Raw genomic sequence first — 19,856 nt, 5'->3', positions numbered from 1 at the left:
GGAGTCCCTGGGCTCTGTTCAGAGAATGTGTGCTGGCAGCGACCAGGGTCCGCGGCCTCCACACTGGGCACACGGCAGTGCCCGGGCGCCACCTACTGGGCAGCCTCCTGCAGCTCAGCAGCCTGAGTGAAGGGCGATTCCAGCATTTGAGAGACAAGCAAAGGTTTGTAAATGATATTAGTCCCCACCCCACACACCCTGGCAGGCTGGGGCCAGCAGAAAGCATGGTTCTGGGACCATAGGTGGAAGTCATGTCTTGTCTGGTTTGAGGACAATCGACCTGGCCCCTGCTGGATGGAAAGAAATGTCCCCCAAAGTGGACTGTGGATGCAGTGGGTGTGCTTGCCACCTCCTCTGGGAAGCCCTCCTGTATCACAAGGCACCCTTCCTTGAGCAAAGTAGACACCTCTGCTGTGAGCCCATAGCCCTTCTTGGCCCCTCTGGCTGATGGGAACTCTTGCTTTGCACAGTGAGCTTTTGTGGGCAGAGACATCCTTCTACTACTGCTTGTGTGTCTCCATTAGCTAGCACGGTGTTAACTCTGGGAATGTCTGATGAATGCCTGCTGGCCAGCAGGGCAGAAGGAGAGGCCGAAAGAAAGGAGGTATGATCACATGTGCTTCAGTTTCCGCACCCCAAGTAGCAAGGACTCAATGTTTCATGAGCGAATGCGTGGCACCTGCACTGCTCATTTCTTGCGGGAAATTGGTACCCAGATATCTAGTCATCAGCATCTTTCAAACACCATCAAAATCGTTCAACAAATATCTACTGACTAGCTCCTTTATGCAGAGCCAACTGCCAGGATTTCACAGGGGACACGTGGGGCACACGGACCTTTCTCAAGAGTGATATGTGAACCAAGGAAACCAAAGCAGGTGTGATGGGGAGGGACAGCGGAGAGTGGCTCCCCTGGTCAGGGAGCAGGGATGCCTCTCTACAGGGGTGACCTCTGAGATGAGGACAACCCAGCCCCGGTGTATCTGGGACGAGATTCTGGGTAGAGGGAAGGGCAGGCACAAGGATTAGAAGCCGGAAGGTTTCTGAGGAATGGAAAAGGGCCAGAGCGTGGCTGGAGCTCAGGAGAGCTTGGTGAGCTGCCACACAGGCCCTGGCAGGTCAGGTTATGGAGCCAGAACTAATGGGGTGCTGGGGTCACGCCAGGAGTTTGGGTTTTACTTGAAATGCCAAGGGAAGCCCAGCATTGGGCTAATGGCTGTGAAGGCCCCCTCTGACTGCTGAGGGAATCAGCGCTGGGGTGGGGTGGGGTGGGGTAGGGGGCAAAACCAGGTGCCCAGAGAGGACCTGTAAGGGGACTGAAGTCATTCAGGAGAGACAGTACAGTGGCCCTGACCAGCGGGTAGTGACAGAGAGGGGTGAGTGGGCTTGAGGAGTGTTTGGGAGCCAGATCCAATTGGACATGAGGGTGGATGACTTGGGGTCCAGAAAAAGCCACTGGTGGAGGCCACACCCACACCCTTTGAACTCACAAGAAGCCTTAGCCTTTGCATTGAGTAGTTGTGGATGGGAAAAGAAAGTTAAGGAGGATTAATCGAAGCAATGTTGATTCAAGAATTATACAAAAAAAGAAAACTATTAGGTGTGGGATGGAAGAAAGCCCTTACATAATTGAGGATCTGCATAATGATATAAAATCACATTTAACTTCACATTGAATATTTTGAAATTATACTGAATCTGCTCACATGGCGCATTGCTTGAGTCAAGTCAGTCCTATTTAAACTGGTGTTTGACACGCACTGTCTACTTAGCATTTAATGTGTATATTCACATGTCCATAGGAACGTCCACTTAATTCCATAGGAGAGGACAGTGGTGTAAGAATATTTATATTTATTAGTATGGCCATGTGTCAAACGTACAAAGACCTTCTGCAAGGACCTGTCTGTAACCCAGGTGCAATTACAAAGGGCGTGGAAAAATGAACTGCCTGGGGGTTAGTGAGGGCAAAGAAGCAGAACAAACCTGAGTGGGGCAGGGACAGTCAGGCAATGACACAAGGGAAAGGTTGGTGACATCAGACAGAGCTCAGACTGTGGACAGCCAGTGGCTAGACCAGCAACAGTGCTGAATTCCAGGGGAGTGGAAGGTTCTAGAATAGTTTAGGAAGATGACACAGTTATCTGCAGAATGTGAGCTCATTAAAAAGTAAACCTGAGTTGTACAGAACGAGAGAAGTGGTTTGCGTGTCTCAATATTCCTATTTGGACAACCCGGCGGCTCAGGCTCAGCTGATGTGACCAAGCTTCCTGCCTGCTGGCTTGTGTTGTGTCGCATGTTTGTCTTAGGAAGTCGATGTGGTTTGGGACTGAACCCACGCTGCTGAAATAGCCAGAGGAGCAGGGTCACACCAGGGAGACATCTGCCCTGGCGATTGACTGGATGCCCTAAATTCTGGACGAATCTCTACTTTCACTCCCAGAGAGGCCACGGCCTGCGAGGGGGTGGGGTGCTGAGGTCACAGTGGACACGGCTAAGGAGCCACCAACTGCTTGCACAGACTCCCAAGACAAAAGAGTGACGGGTGGCAGTGGCAGTGCTAAAGTTTGTTCTAATTCACTTTTAGGAAAGTGGAGGTCCTACAACCTAGCATTTTATTTGGAAGGGTCCAAGCTATCTGGTCCCACTCTAGACCTGCGCTGCCACAAGTGGCTCCAGCCCCTGAAATGCTACTGGTCAGAAATGAGATGTGCCCTGTGTGTAAAACACACCAGATTTCAAAGATCAGTATGAAAGAAGAAATGTAAAATATCTCACTAGTAATTTTCATATTGATTGTATGCTGAAACAATGTGATTTTGAATTTATTGGGTTAAATAAAATATATTCTTAAACTTAATGTCACCTGTTTCTTTTTTACTTTTAGATGTGGCTCTTAGAAAATTTAAAATTATCCAGGCAGCTCCTGTCTGCGGCTCCCTTTATATTCTCACTGGGCAGCACCAGTCTAGACAGATTCTAACTACAATTGTCCCGTGACGACCCTGCTGTTCACCCACGTGGCTTTGGAGCCCAGGCTTCTCGGTCATGCCCACCCTCCGCTCTGCCTCCTGACTCCTGAAGCACCCACCAAGGTAGCCAGTGAATTTAGCACATCTAAACTGAGCTGGGTAGGGCTCCAGGTTCTGGCACTTTCCAGTCACCTGAGCCTCTTATCACTTAGCGCCTCGCTTCCCGTAGGCAACGCCGGGTATCTGCCTTCTTCACAAAGAACCCAGCTCCTCGGTCTGGCGCTCAGAGGTGCCTATAATCTGACTCCAGGTGCCTTCTAGACCCATCTTCCCCCCAGGCCTGACCTCACACACACCCTTCCAAGGAGGCTCTGGACCTCCTAGGCTTGTTATTAAATGAGTTAGTGATTAAAGCTTTAAGGCATGTCAAACACTTCACGCAGTACCTGTCACATAAAAAGCAATCAACGAACATTAGAAAGAAAATGCTAAGACCAGTAATACAAGCACACAAAAGTGCATTTTCCTTGGTAGTGTCTATAGTCACTTATAATCCCTAAGTATTAAACCTTATCTGTCTATTAGATTTTGAGTTCTCTGAGGCAGGGCACATCTCTGTAACCACTCCGAGCAGCTTGCTCAGGCCTGGGACATAGTGGACACTCAACAAATGTTGAAGGAATGAATGAAGGTTTCTCTCCACTACTCCTACCTCCCATGGCGTCTACCACCACACCCAGTGGCCCATGTGGGTGGCAAATTTTCATCCAGCACAGAAACCCGCCAGCACCCTTCCCCGCCTCCCAGGCTTACAGACACTGAACAAACATCTTTTGGCAGATGGCAACGTGGGCTCCTGGAAGCAGGTCTCAGGTTTTGCCTGCCCCAGGCTGACTGTGGAGCCCAGCCTGTCCTGCGGCTGCTGGAAGGGGGCTTCTTTATTTTCTCTCGGTGATTTGACCAGGCCCACATTCCAGGCCTCCTTGAGGAAGGAAATCAACTCAGATGTTCCTTTCCTCTAAAGGGGAACAATGGAGGGAGAGATAATCACCAAAATCACACAAAAAATCAGATCATGCTATAGGTGGCACCTTCCCAGTCTTATCTCCCTCGAGGCCCTGTTGGGCAGAAGAAAAAGGGACATATTCAGGGTTCCAGGTTTTTAAAAAATCCATAAAGCTCTCAAAGAGATGGGAAGAATAAAATACAAAACACATCAACCTAGACAGTAACGATAAGTAATTATACTTGAAAATAATTTTAACCTGAATGTTTGAATGGTAGAGACCAAGAAAAAATTTCCAGGTGTTTTGTAATGACTCAAAAAGCATTCCTTAAGGTCTAACTTGAATCCCTCTTGCTGTGCTGTCGTCCTGTTCCCCACCCAGGGAATAGGTATGGGTCTCCACCCACGAGTCGGCCCCCAGCCCACTCGACGATGGCTACATCTGTCCCTGGTCCATGGGACCCAGCACACCAGGCACCGGGCAAATGCTTGTGGAATCAATGTCAGTTAGCCAGTTAGCCTACCACAGCTGACAGGCTGGTGGCAAGGACAGAGTGCCTGAGAAACAACTGGGGACAGACTAATGGTAGCCCAGTTATCAACGGAAAAGTATTTCTTTAGCAGTTTTGCCAATTAAACCAAAGCAAGTTGGCCGAGTAAGGCCCCTACATCTGAGCTGTTTTTGGAGACACTTCCTGATTCACACCCAAATCACACAAGATTAAAGAAAACACTGGGTGAAATCAAGCCAAACACTAAGTTCAGGGGAAAGATTTTATTAGACAAATTAGAAAAATATTGGTATTGTGCTTCAGAGAAACCCACTGCTTTCCTCTGGCTGCAGGGGCAGAAACGACCTCATGGCAGATGGAGAGGGAACAGGAGTTGTTTTAAGGGAGTTGACTCCGTCGTCTCTCGCTGGCCACAGCCCCGCACTCACACCCAACGTGCTAATCGGGTAGCCTTGGCCAGGAGAGAGGGGGCTGCGCATTTATAATAAGGATGTGATTATCTGGCTGGACTCTAGAGAAGGCGAGTCAGGGCTGAGTGAGGATTCCTTGCCGGTACCCTCAGCTCGCCAAGAGCTGCTGGCAGCTGGCTGTCCCGGGCCCTGAGTGAGGGTTCTCACCAGGGTGGACCGTGTCCCGTGCAATCCCTGGGTTTCCAGGGGGAGCTCACAAATCACATTATCTGAACCACCCAAAGTGAGTGAACATGGAAACAGCGGTTTTGGAGGATGCCTTCATTCCTTCACCTCCAGGGTCCCTACTGTGTGCTGAGTGGACTGGTGGCGAGGGAGAAGGCAGGGAAAACTTTCAGCGTCTGTTGTTCAGGGGACCGTAAACACAGAGATGAACAAGTTTCTTGTACAGGCCAAAGCCAGGAGTATGCCATCCATGTGGATCACCCTTAACGACCATCTCTGCTTACTGCAGCTTCTGGTACTATTCTTACTGCTACTTTAACAACAAACAACAGCAACAAAAACTTTGGCTTCCTCACACGATAGGGCTCAAATAGAACCTTACAGTACAGCTGTCCTCTGTCTTCTAGACAAGAGTTGGCCAAGAAAACTGAGAATGTGGGTGGGTGGGTGCCTGTGCGAGAGAGATATATGAAAGACAGAGACAGAGAGAAAGAAAGAGAAGGGAGAGGCAGGCAGACAGGCACAAACAGGCTTAGCCGAGATTTTACAGACTAAGTTGAAGGTACACAGAAATTAGGATCGACTGCACGTTGCATGATTCCAAGGAGTGTGTGTGCATCCCTCACCAATGTTTACCGTAACAGCCTGAACCACCCCTAAGCACCCACCACCACCATGTTCTCCCAAACTTTGCAGCAGCTGAGCTCAGATCCATAGAGCCAATTTAACACAAACAAGGTGCCAGGTAACCGCCACTGCCCCCACAATGTCCTGGGGCCTGCTCTGTCACGCAGAGCCCTTTACTGGCATTATCTCACTTACTCTGAAAACCAAGCTAAGATATATACACTATGGTTATGGCAGGCCTGTAAGAGAAACTGATGCTTAGAGAGGCGGTGTGACTTGCCCAAGGTCACACAGCTGGGATGTGGCAGGACTAGGAGTCGAGGGCCACCTCTGTGGTGCTGAAGTTGAGTTCCTTCCACTTCACTGCAATCTTTTTCCCAGGAGGAAAATGCAAACCTCGAGGCACAGTCAATATCCACTTATTGATCACATTCAGAGGATTACCCGAGCTCACATTCAGGGTGAGCTTGGGTAATCCTCCATGACTGGCACTGCTCCAAACCTCCTCTAAAGGTCTCATGGCCTCGGAGTCAGAGACAGATAAACGGCCTGGCTATTTCTTAGGTCCTTATCACAGATCAACTGCAATATGGTTCATCTGGTTTGGATTTTCACAGGTGAGACATGGGGCCTTTGCTTGGGCCATCCCATTGATGGAACTTGACCCTGGTTGCCACTTTCGGTGAAACCATTCAGTGCAATGTTTCAAAGGCAAGAAGAGCAGAAACGATTTGTTTTTGTACTGATAGGAGGAGATTGGTGCTGCCTGGTTGGCCTGCTTTGCTAAAAGCCTTTCGGCTGCCTTCTCTGCGGCTACAGCTCTGAATAGTGCATTAGATGGAGCATTTGCAAACAGACCTTTTGCTGCATGACCAGAAGATACAAAGGAGAGGAAAGACACTGTGAGTTCACCGTGCAGATGGGGGCTGCTCATTTCCACTGAGGCAGAGAGAGCGAAAGTACCTTGGTGACTTCTGACATCTGGTTGCATTTCGTGCCTTCTTTAAAAGCTGATAAATAGGAAGTTAATTCGCTCCCTGGCAGAACGTCCAGGTTTGATTGTTTCATTTACTCTGTTCCACTCCCCCTTGGAATAAATAAGCACTAGGAGCCAGACTGAGCCACACCAAACACACAACTCATATCACCCCTTTAGACCTAAGTATGTTTTTAGACTTAAATATCCTTAGAAAGTTAGTATATGTTTCAATCAGACTTTTCCATAATTCGGAGTCACATTTGGAACTAGCTAGCCAGTTAACTCAATCCTTTCCTGATAAAAAGATTGTGGAAATCAAATATTACCATAATTCCCATTTAGAGCATGCATATGGGATCCACATGACATGGCCATGACTCCCTCAATACCAGGGCGATTAGAGCAAAGCTGCCTGATGATGGAGCTCAGACGGGGACTTTTCTAAACAATGAGTCAAGCGAGAAGCGAACTGGTCCCCACAATGCTTCGCCAGCAAACATTTGCGCAGCAGGCACTGCGCTCTTTTCTAATTCTGATGAAGGACCAGCCGCGTGGGGCGGATGGGTCCGTGTGCACGTGTGGGTGTGGATGTGTGGATTGCTACAGGAAACAACCTAAACCTACACTTTAACTTCAAAAGCAGAATTTACTGTAGTGCTTTTTATACCTTTATATCTTCTTTAACGTGAGATAAACACACACCGAAAGGGATGCCCTTTTTTCAACACATTCCTAATAGTCTGGAGATGAAAAAACACGGCACATTTGCCACCGAAGCCCCTCCAGCACCCACAGGAGATGCTGCCAGGGGACCAGGGCCTCCTATCCCACAGTGTGGCTGCCCTTCGGAAGCTTCCTCCACATGGGGCTCCAGGCAGCCTCCCCAGGGAGCGGGGTGGGTCATGAGCTGACCTGGATTTGGCCTAACCCCACTCGCTGCAGAGAAAGTGAAAATGGTGTGGAAAGAAAATTTTCTACAGGTCAGGTCACCAAACAATGCTACTGGATATGGCTTAGGCAGGAAATGGAGAAAATCTCAACTGTTTTAATGAAACAAAAAAGGTATTGTTGAATCTCTTCAACTCAGGAGGTGCTGGGTGTAGGCAGAATTTGGGGGCCAATTCTATCATAATGAATTTCCAGGGATCCTCCTGGGACTAATTTGTTGTGTCAAATGTAACTTGCAAAAAGTCAGCCTTGGGGTCGAGAGTGAGACAATTTGTTATATAAAGATACCCACTGCGATGTGTTTCAAACTGTCTAAAGTTAAAAAAAAAAATTCCATATACTGGCAGCTGTGAAATAAATAAATAAATGCACATAGACGTATGTGGATTTATATATAAAAGCATGAGAGTAACTGCATCTATCCAACATTGTTTACTTATTAACTGGCAAAAACAACCTTTGGGAGACAATATGATGAATTCAGCTTTTAATGTGAAAACTGCTACAAAGTGTCATCACTGCAGAACTGAAGAAAATCTCTTAAAATCATAAAAGGAGAAACACAGAAATAAGTATTCCTCTTACCAGTGGCCTGAGTTCTGGGTGCGTCAGGATATATCCATTATTTGTGATTGCAAAGGCATAGCCGTGAATCCCCAACTGTAAGGGGAAGCGAGAGAGAAACCTTCATTAGCTTGCTCCCTGGTGGGTTCACAAAGCATAAAGCAGCCCGGCGTTTAGTAATTTACAGCTTAAACTTGGCATTCATAACCCTTATCAGCACAATATTTCATTAAAATGAATGCGAGGCGCTGATCCTTGACATTTGGTGGAAATGAAGACCTGTCACAGGATCAGCTCAGCAAACAGCACCATTTAAAATGTCACATCCCTACATTGGCATCAAAGGCTTTACTTTGATTTATGTAAAACAAAAACAATTACTTTTTTTTTTAAAAAAAAAAAAAGAAAGTGGCTAATATTTCTGGAAGACCCTGAGTCCAAGGGAATGGAATTTTATTGACCTGAGTGTCTTCTCTCTATCCTTGACAAGGGAAGAGGTGACCTCATTTTGATTCACATCTAGGCTGCCTACAATTCTGCATCCATAGGGGCCACCTCCAGCACGCACTCTCCTAGGCAGTCATTTTTTATAATTCTTCAAGGGTAGAAGTGAGCCCCCCCCAACCCAGCCTATAGAGGAGCCTGCCAACCCCTTTCAGATCCTTTTGTCTTTAAATTGTGAGGCTGCCAAGCTTTTCCATGCCTGCTTCCATCGACACAAAGCCTGGGTAATTTTCTATGCAGAGCTTCACTTAATTTATGTTTTCTGACTAAATGGGACTATGGGAAATAGTTTGAGAGCAATGAAATGTTTTATTAGCTTTAAAAAGTATGTAATCAAATTTAACACTGCACTTATTTAAATAATAATCCTGGCTTTTTGACAATATTTCTATTACACAGTTGACTGCACCCATTGGCTACAATAAATTTACCTACAAATCATTCATGTATTAAAATGGCCTCTGGCATAAAACCCATACTGATCTCTCTCTCTCTGAAGAGAGAAAATGTAACCCACTTTTGCCAGAGCAGTAAAAGGGGAGAGGAAAAAAAATCCTCTATTTTTTTCCGATGAGTTATTTCATAGTTCAGAGCTCTCACTGTTACTTTTCTTTAGAATTCTCTGCCGATCACAGTCTTGAATATGATCCTATTAAATGATCCAGACAACGGAGTTTACAAACCAAGAATGACCCCATCTGCTTCTTCGCTTAACGTCGAGGTGATGTGAAACTAACTTCAGAGAATTTAACACTGGCAATTAAAAGTTTCCTTTGCATTATATAAAGCAAATGTGCACGTGGTCGTCAAGGGCAACAGGCATCCTCTCCTGCACTTACCTTGCACAGCAAGTTTTAATTACATTCTACTTGAGCCTAATGATAAAAGTATATTTCATTATGCTGCGAAAGATAAACCAGAGGTTTCCTATCCTTTGAGATGCATAACGTCTCTTTCATCTTGTCTCTTGGAAAAATGTCAGACACAGTCAACACTGCATTAATTACCATTATTATGTCCCAGTTTAAAACGAACCCGAGGGGTCAAAATGGACTTGGAGAGTCTGACTTTTTCCATTAAAGGCAAAAGTGGTATTTCATTGGAAATTCGAGCTAAAAATCAGACCAAACAAATGATAGGGTAAGCTAATGTATTCAGTGCCTTCCAATGTACATCACTTCAGTTCTTGGTTCGCTTGTAGGAAGTAATACTCACAAGAAGACAAAGCTCCTTGCACAGGCTCCCTTAAGGCTCTCCACTTTCCCTGTATGGCACGTGTCAAAATGATAGTAACCAATTATTTGTGGGTTTGACGATACATTACCAAGGCGTTAGTCAGGGGCTTTGATGACTCAATGCCTGTCTCCCTACGAGTTCCAGGATGGCCAAGGTCATGCCAGGTGTGGAGGGGTGGATGGGATGGAGGGAAGGGGAGAAGGGAAACCAGAAACAGTAAAAGGAGGAAGCAGGGAAACCATAACACACGTTGAATTGAGCACAGGTTCTACAAAGCTAATCTAAACCCTGCTTTCTCCCCCGGGTGCAGAGGCTGAGCTGACCGCCCCACCCAGCGTCCTCCACTCCACTCACCCTTTACCTGTGACCTCTGCTTCCTGGTGGCCCAGCCGACTAGACTAGAACGTGCCCCCCTCCCCAAGATGGCACCAGAGCTCCCTTCCCCACCGTTGCCAGTGGCCTCCTAATTACCAAACTCTATAGACAGCGCTCTCTGGAATCTTCCTGGAGGCGGTACTGCCCCCTTCCCTTTCCACTGTATTTCCTCAGCTCCCAGGGCCCATACTCCTGGGTCTCCTTTCCACAGGACCTCATCCCCCAGGCACCGCTCAAGCACCCACTGTGCCTCAGCCTCTCTCCTAGGGCGCTTGTCTGCTTCAGCTCTCTCCCAATAATCTTCAGCAACCACCTGGATGCTGTCATCTCCACTTCTGAGCTCCAGCCCCGGCCTCTCCCCTCAGTGGCCGATCCAAGCACCCAGCTACGTGCCGGTCATTTCCACCCGAATATCCCTCAGGCAACTGGATATCACCCCTGGTCCATCACGGTGGCTCTTCCTGCCCTTCTTGCTCCATGGTGGCACCACCGCCCACCCACCCTGATGCCCACATTAGAAATTAAAGCATCGTCCTTAGGCTTGTTTCTCTCTTTCATCTTCAATTTCTTGACCCAAGTCATCACTAATTTTTATTCCCGAAATTACTCACATTCAAGTCTGCTTCTCCACACTTCCTTCCATGAAGATTGAATGTAATAGATTTCCACCTCAAAGTGGAAACCTGCCTTTCTGCCTCAAAACTTGGCCGCAACCAAGTCACTCTAAGACTGGTCAAAGCCAAAGGTAACTCTGGCCCTGTTGCTCCCCTGAGTAAAACCCACTGAAGACCTCTTCATGTGGAAGATGAAATCCGGTGTCCATCAGGTCTCCCTGGGGACTGGTCCCTACCTAGGCCCCCAGCCCTGCCTCCTTCCACTCACTGCCTCTCGAGGCGCATGGCACTGACACAACCCCCTGCAGCTTCTCCTTCCTAGACCTTCACTCCCGCAGTGCTAGTGGCCTACAGCACCACTCCTCCCTGTCTCCCCCTAGCTAATTCTCACCATGCTGTAGCTCAGCCTCAGGATCATTGCCTATTAAAAGTCTCTCCTGACCTTCCCCATTATTTCCTTCTTTCCATAGCATGTTTCCATAAAACCCTGATAATTTCTCCATTCCTACCTTGACCTTTATGCATGAAACTCCCCTTACTTTTCTGCCTCCCAACAGTAGCTGGTTCTCTTTCCTTCCCCTGCCTGTTCTAGATAAGACACTGCCTCCCCATCAGAATGGGTTCTTTGTGGGGCAGGAGCCGTGCTACTCATCTTTGATTTCTGCAAGCCCTGGCATTATGTCGGGCACATGGCAGGTGCTCCGGTTAAGGTCTGTGTGTACTTAAGAGGCTCTTCACTTTTTACCCAAATATTATCTAGTTCATCTTTAAAGTCTAAATGAAAGTTAATATTAGAATTGAGCCGAAACAGAGAAGCTGACTTGCGATGGCAGGTGCACACTCAGTCTTCCTCAAGCTGCTCCTGAGAAAGTCTTCCTGACATTCAGAAACTATCTGGTGAAAGGCCTCCCCAGGAGAACAGTCCGGGAAAATAAGATCACGATGTTTGCTGGTTGGTGGGTGACGTATGGATGTAACCTAACGTAGATGTAAGAAGAGAAACTCTGAGCAAATCTCCAAACACATTCTGTGGGCGAATCTCTCAGAAAACCAAAAGCTTGTAATAGGACAATGTCCAGCATTTGTTTTTGGCCACAACTCAATAAACTGATGAAATCTCTAATTTTTATTTCATCTGAAATAGAACCCGTCCTCCTGTCCATTCCAATGAGCATCCCGCGGAGTAATAGAGAACAGATCGGACACACGCGGTCCAGCGCTTGGGGCTGCCAAGGGGGCCTCGGTCCTGAAGCAGCTCTCCTGGAGGCCTGAGCCTCTGGTCCCACGGCCGGGAAGGCAGCACCTCCTGTCCAAGTGCAGGGGCTTTGGGCTAATGAAGTGAACCCAATTATAAAATGACTTGTTACCTTAACAGAGGTGGTGGGGTCTGGAAATTATTGCCTGGGTGTCTGGAATTCTTAATAAAAATTACAGGAAGTCTGATTGCCTTGTGGGAAAACCTATGAAGCTAAGGGGAAAGAAAGAATTCTATCTTCTGGGAAAACCCCAAGAGCCAAGAGCTGACTCATCTTTACAAGGTGTTAATCAGGACGGGAAGGTGTGATCCGCACTCGGCTCCCCCGAGCTCTCCTCTCCTCTCCTGGATGAGAGGCTGCTCTGCCGTGGCCGGGCCTGGCCTGGCTGCCACGCACACCTCCTCCCAAGGTGTTTTGTGGGAACCAGAGGAGGAACGACTGAGGTGTACTTGTGTCCTACCTGTGTCTCCAGGGCCTTGGGACAGCATAAAACAGAAGTGCCCATATTTCAGGCACTGTTGGTTAATTTCCTGCGGCTGATCTTCCTCTATTCTCCTGTTACACTTTGTTTCATTCATCTTTTACTAACTTATGTTGAGAACGTTACTTTGAGTTTCCTCAAGCAAAAATGGGGCCCCGTTGTACCCACTCCATGGGAGCCTAACAAGGATTCAATGAGAACAGCCCATGTAAAACATTTTTACCATGCCACACGGTAAAAGTTTAAGAAGTGTTCCATTGTTTATTTTGTTTAAACTATTATTGTTAATATTTTAACTATTATTTAAACTATGGTTATTATTATTTGTCATTTATTGTTCTTAATGGCTTTAGGGTAGTAAATGGCAGGTAAAATCACGGCTTACTAGCTGTGAAACTTGGCGAGGTAGTCCACCTTCTGTGCCTCAGTTTCTTTAGCTATAACACGAGGGTAACAGCAGTGTCTGCCTATTGTTTAGTGAGATAGTGTGCTAAAGAGCGTAGCACCTTTCCTGGCAGAGGGAGCTTTGAGAAATACACTCACAGGGTAATCGTTATCAGTTTCATATGATGCTCAGAGTTTCTTGATTTACTGGGCATCTACTAAGTAAGGGGTCCTAGATTTGGGTTTCCACATCTCAGATGAAATAAAAGGTTTAAGAATTGTCTGGAAACATTCCCTCAAGGTGGGTGCCCTTCCTTAAACAGTAAGCCAGCGATTCTGGGCATCTAGGTCTGGGGATCCAATAAAATTATCTTTAGGAAGCTCAAAAATCTCTCCCTCAATCTTTGGCTCTCGGTCTCTGGGGATCTGCACAGTTTCCAGCACTTGCTTATGTGGGTTTGGATCAACCAGCTGTCCTAACCTCAACTGTAAAAGCCTTGGTGGGGGATGTGGCTGGTTGTCAGGGCCCCCCAGTGGCAGTATGAAGGAGGCCTTTGTCATCTCAATAAACCCAAGTAAGACAGTTCTTTGCTAAGGAGGCACATTCTGTGGGCCTGGACACCTGATTTCAGCTTAGAGTTCATTTCCTCTTTGTGATACAAGTGGCTTTCTTTCTAACTTGATCTAAATGGCATCAGTGTATGGGAATAGACAGGCCTTGCTTGCTCATTTTTCTAGGGGTGGAGCAGGTGCTAAGGACCCAATAGGGAGTGCTGGGGAAAAGCCAGACCCTCTGGGGACTCTGAGAAGCCTGGACTGACAGGTGGAGGTGCAATGTGGGCTTATGGGTGGTGGTGATGGCACCGATGCTGGGAACGGAGGGGAGCCCCAGAGGCAGGGTGCCCAGGACTGCAGGATGAACAAATCCCAGGAGCCTCATTTCTCAGCTCTCTGTCATGTTCCCATAGACTGTTTTGCTTTCTTAGGAAAAACAGAATGTAGAACAAGATCATTTTAAAATGGCATAAGGGCCTGGTATTAAACATTAAACTTATGAGCCAGAATCACTTAGTGAGAGTGAGCCCTTTCCAATTCCTCCCATCCTTCCAAATATATCTCTATCTATTATCTATCTATCTATCTATCTATCTATCTATCTATCTATCTATCATCTATCTATCTATCTATCTATCTATCTATCTATCTATCTATCTATCTATCATCTATCTATATCTATCTGTTTCTATTTAGTACCTTTAGCACTTGCCTTTAATACTACCTTAAAAAAGAGACAACAGACTTCAAGCTCAGGACCCTGGATTATCAAGCAATCACCTATTACTATTATTTTGTTTTTATGATTTTTTTTTTTTACAATTACCCTCTATAACGGCAAATAACACTGGCTTTTCTTTTAAAATGGTGCTATGGAGTTTCCTATTAAAACTGAGCTAAGTGAAGAAACTTCTGAGTTTATGCACAAGGGAAGTGTTAAGTAAATAACGGTACAGATGGTCTATGAGCATGGCAACAAATCATGCAGTGGCAGGCGAACGGCTGGGATCTCCTCTAAGCACGTGGTTAGGAGTCACACAGGCCTGGCTGAGATCACACCCACCCCTTCCTACTTACGTGGCCTGCACTCTGTGGACACTCGCCCGTGAAGCCGGGTCTCCTGTGAGTGGAAGGGATACAGCGGCACAGCCCTCACCTGAGGACTTGCTAACATGGCCTGGGGAACGCACTTTCCACAGCACCGCGTTCTCAGCCATTGTCATCTGCTACTATTGCACCATGAGGCACCTTGTCTCCTACCACAAGGCAATGCTTTTTTAACAGCCTTTTTTCTGCACCTCTCCTTTTGCATTTGACCCTCTAAGGTGAGATCTGATCATTTTGGCTGCAGCCATCCGTTCAGCTGACTTGCTTGGACAAGAGTTTGCTGTGACACCCTGTGACTGGCTGATCTATTCTCTTGCTCTTACCCCAACCCTCTGTCAAAAGGTAGGCCTGTGCTTTCATCAAACTTAAGAATCCTGCCTAAAACATGTGACCTTGGATCATAAGCCTTTCCCCATGCCTTTCAAAGTTCTTGGAAAACCCCATTTTTAAAGGTGGCGAGGACCCCAGAGTGTGGCTGCCTCGTCATTCTCTTGGGCATTCTAGGTTAGCAAAGGCCCCGTGGACGTGAAGCCACAGGTGCCCGCATCTGGGATGCGAAGGCCGTGGGTACCAAGAGTCTGCGTGTCACAACTGTCCCCTTGACCACTGTGCTGCCGATTAATGACAACGGTCAATGCTTCAGGCAAGTCTACAAGCAGGTTCTATCACTGCTGGACAGAGGAGGAGCTGAGAGGCCGATCCACACCCAGCTCCTGGGCAATGGAGGCAGGGCCCTGTGTGTGTCGGCCTCCAGAACCTTCAGCGCTGCCTTCCTCTGCTTTCCTCCGCTGCGGGCCTGGAAGGCCCAGGGGCCCCTCACAACTGTGGTCAAGCAGGCTCAGCATGGAAGGAGGTGGTAGGGAAGGGGCCCTGCTGGCCAGGCAACTACCCAATATTCCTGGCTGGAAAAGCTTGCCTCCGTCCAAATGGGGGCAAAGAGAGCCCTTGTCAGTCTATGAGTGGGCACGAAAGGGAGACGGGCGAGCCAGTGTGCTCGGTGCTGGGAAGAGGGGCAGGTCTGGGTTCGACCCTTGTGCAGTCAGGGGAACCGTGTGGGCTCAGTGAACACCTCTTAGGACCAGGAGCGGGGGCCACTGTGGCCCTGTCCCGCCCTCCCACGCTCAGGCGCAGTTCCGCTTGGCTGTGACGGGCTTGAGGACGTTGCCTCCCCAGCCTTTGACTTGCTCTTCTGAGGAGCCCCCACGGGGCAACAGACGAGGGTTTTCTGCGTAGGGCTCAAGGAGCTGGGCCATCTTTTAAAAAGGTGAGCCCAGCCACGTCACTCCCCTGGCTACTCTGTGGTTCAGAGAGCAGCGTGAGCACATCTCCACTGTGACTGCACACGGCAGGCTGAGGTTAGAAGGGGTAATTAAGAAGAGCAGTGAGTCCGTTTACATTTAAAAAGACCTGCTCGGAGCTGTGTGGGCAGCACAGAGCCCAGGCAGTGTGTGTGGAGGTAAGTAGAGGGCTATGGTCAGGACAGCGCTGCTCTAAAGGAAGTGGGTGTCAAGTCTGACCCACGGAAACCAGGCTCCTGGTGTGTCAATGCTCTAATTCCATTAAAGTGTTTATTTAATCACGGCAGCACACCTCGAGCAGCCAGAGAACAGAAATACCAGTTAATCTTATCCCCATGGATCCCCAGATGTCTACTGCCACCACATCACCTTCATAGCAACCGGGCACCCTCTCCAGCCAGCCGGGAGGCAGTGCCGTTGGTCAGCTGCAGGTGGGAGCTTGGGTTGTGTCCACCTGCCCCAGACAGGCAGGCACCAGTCCACAGGCCGCTGGGAAGTCGTGTGGAAGACAGGGTGCTTTTCTCATGGGAACTGGAGTGGGGCTGGCTGAGGGTGGCACTGGGGCTATGAGAGCCCCTCCATCCCCAAGTGTAGACGAACTAAATAAATCGAAGGAGTAGTGCTGGGGGCAGAGTGCTGGGCATACAGCATGGCATGACTCCTCTCTCCCTGATGCAGGGCTGGCCTCATGTGCAAAGCTGGGCTCTCGTCTTTGCACACCCTTTCTGAATCCCTTCCATCTAGTGTTCCTACTCCAGGGGCCCCTGCCTTTCAATGCCCCTCGTGTTGTTCTAACTGCCCAAAGCAGTGGCCTAGTAAGGCCTGCTTTATCTCTGTTCCAAAATCACCTACTTCATTCCCTCAATTATGCCCAAAGTTTAAAAAGCCATACGACGCTTTTAGGCCATGACTTTTAATTTAGCATTAGGAAAGGAATATTAATGTATAGCCCATCACCTTCCAAAACAGAGGGAATACTCTTTCCTACAGTCAGCGACCATTTTTCTCTGTGCCTCACTGGGCTTCTACTAAGAAGTAACAGATTTTAGAGGGTCCTCAGACTGGGGTGAGTCCGGACTGGCTTAGGAGACCATTAGAGAAGTTAGGCCTGTGTCAACCTGAATAGACTTGTGTAGACTCTACTGGCCCATGTGAACCTGGGTAGGCATGCATAGACCTATCCAGATCTCCCCCCTACCCCCGAAACAGAGCCTTCCAGACAGAGAAAAGAAAGCCTTTTTACTTTGTGTTTTAATAGTTACTATGGCAGATTGTGAAATTATCTTGAACATTTGGCCCTTGATTATTAAGTAAGCGATGTGTTACCTTGTATTTGGGGATGGTCTTCAGAAGTTCTTTCACTGGGACATCTGTGCCAACCACGCCTAGCAGAATGCCTTTCGACCTCTGTTGAAAACAAACATTAAACAATAGCAATAGTAAGTTGATTTGGAAGAAAAACTAGAACCTTATGAGAAGCCAGATACCATAGGTCACCATCTGGTGCTTTCTTCAAAATGATAGAGATTGGAGGTTAACTAATATCTCCAAGAGGAACCCTTTTCTGTTCCCCATCCCCCACCCAAATGCTACTAGATAAGCATGGCAGCTTCTCAGGCCAAACATTAACAGCTACAACTCTCAACACACACTCATACTAAGACACCCTAATTCTCCTCTCTGTCCTGAAAATGAAGAATTGATGTGCAGAAGCACTAAAGTTTCAGCAGCTAAGGACTGTGATCATTAATCAGTTTCTCTTATGGAAGCTTTCTACAGGAAAGACTTATAGTGTGTTAACTGCTTTCTCAATTTACACTACCATCTGGTGCCCAGGAGAGAGAGACTAAATAGCCAGAGAAAGAAGAAATAACCCTAAGATTGTTAGCAGCCAGTTGGAACCAAGAACTGAAGTGAAGGAATAGGCCTTCGGGGTCCCAGTTTCCAAGGGCAATGTGATGCGCTGAAACTTTCTGATGTCAGAAATGCCTTCCGGAAGAAGATACAAACTGCTACTGTCCTCTGTTTCCCCCAAATTCAAGTTCACCCAGAACCTCAGAATGTGATCTTGTTTGGAAATAGGGTCTTAGCAGGTGTAATTAGTTAAGGATCTCGAGGTGAAATCATCCTGGATTTAGGATGGGCCTTATATCCAAGGACTGGTGTCTTTCTAAGAGGAGAGGACAGGAAGACAGTAGAGAACATGTGAAAACTGATGCAAAGATTGGACTTATGCTGCCGTAAACCAAGGGAAGTCTGGGGCCACGCAAGGACTCTCCCCTTGCGCCTTCAGAGGAAGCATGGCCCTGCTGACACCTTGATTTTTTTGGACTTCTAGCCTCCTAAACCATAAGAATAAACTTCTTGGCTTTAAGCCACCCCATTCGTGGAACTTTGATACCACAGCCCTAGGACACTAATACGAGGCTGGCAGCTACCAATGGAGACTGGTCATCCACCATAATCAAGGATTCTGTCTGGGGTCTTCTTTCCTCTGGCCATTTAACAATTAAATGGTGGGAAAGTGTTGCCCCCTGTAAAATGGTGCTGCCTGAATTCCTCTCATCTGTGCTTGATTTCATGATTCCAACAGTGAGGGAAAATTACACACCCTCTCTCCTTAAAATGAAATAAATAAATGAAGGTCACCAGAGCTTGAGTCAGAAAACAACCCTCCTGGCAACAAGCAGGGGGCACAGTCACTGTACTCACGGTTTCGTTCTGCTTACTAAACACGGGCATGGCGACTGTGGTCATGAGGACAAGGCCCTGATCATCAGCAAGCTGGATGGAGAGAGAAAAGCCGGTTACCTGAGACTGACCTGGAAACTGCAGGGCTGGAGGCCATCCCCCTCGGCTGTCCCTCCTCTGAGGACCAGGGGCAGTTGGGAGTGGACCACTGCCCACTCAAGCCTCTCGCCCGGGAGGAGGTGCAGGGTCTTTATTTGCAGATGAGTATCCCTGTCCCTGGCTCCAGCTGATCTGTTCACAGCATTCAGTCATTTGGGTTCAAATAAAGCCTCTTGGTCTTAACGATTTATTTTAATAACGCAGATCAATTTTATAATTTTACTTTGCAGACATTTATGTCCAATATGTGTGATGTTAATGGTTCTCTGTATTCTGAAAATTGATCAGAAAGCATGAATGTAAGGGGTTTTAGAATTGCCTCTGCTGGAAACAATGGAATCTGGAAGCATTTACTCTCTCTCCCCAACGTGGTCAAGTCAAGACCCTTTTGGACTTCTACAGATCTTTGCACACCAGTCCCAGATGAAAAACAAACAAAACAAAAACAGAAGATAGCTTGATCATCTGATCCCTAAAATCACTGCTAAGAAGCTAAACATTTCTCCTGAAACAACAGCCCTTGAAAGGTGGCACGGAACACACTCTGTGGCCCTCTGACTTGCACACAAATGCACTGAGACCCGCCCGCACATCTACTTCTCACAAAGTGTTGGGAACCAGATGGGAACCCCTACTCTGCCCCCAATAACAAATGGGGAAACAGAGTCCTGGACCACAGTAGGCTTTAGGCCAAGACAAACCTGGTTGTAATTCTTAGCTTGAATCTTTATTAACTGCATTAGCTAAGCCTCCATGTCCTCAGATAAAATAATGCCAATTATTCTAGAGTATTGTTGCCATGCAGATAAAATGTGAAACAGCCCAGCATGGTACCTGGCATATGAAGGTGCTTGAAAGGATGCCAGTTCTTTCCCCTGCCTCCTAGCCCACAAGGCTAGTAAGTAGCAGAGTCCAAAATGAGATCAAGGTATGTGGCACTGCTGATAGGAACC

The 19,856-nt window shown here is 47.5% G+C and overlaps 1 protein-coding gene across 1 annotated transcript in view; it reads right to left on the bottom strand.

Moving 5' to 3' along the window:
- The window catches only part of CACNA2D3 (calcium voltage-gated channel auxiliary subunit alpha2delta 3), a 556,479-nt gene that overhangs the window by 188,523 nt on the left and 348,100 nt on the right, over window positions 1-19,856 (bottom strand). The window contains exons 13-15 of the mRNA XM_087825134.1: window positions 18,766-18,837; window positions 17,380-17,460; window positions 8,265-8,339 (exon numbers count right to left, since the gene is read on the bottom strand). Of these exons, the coding sequence (XP_087681260.1) occupies window positions 8,265-8,339; window positions 17,380-17,460; window positions 18,766-18,837 (228 nt within the window). The remainder of the gene's footprint in view (window positions 1-8,264; window positions 8,340-17,379; window positions 17,461-18,765; window positions 18,838-19,856) is intronic.

The sequence above is a fragment of the Miniopterus natalensis genome, chromosome 15 (assembly GCF_054644295.1).
Source record: "Miniopterus natalensis isolate mMinNat1 chromosome 15, mMinNat1.hap1, whole genome shotgun sequence".
NCBI classification, from domain to species: Eukaryota; Metazoa; Chordata; class Mammalia; order Chiroptera; family Miniopteridae; genus Miniopterus; species Miniopterus natalensis.
The sequence above is the reverse complement of the archived record's forward strand: the minus strand, read 5'-3'. Positions and strand labels throughout refer to the sequence as shown.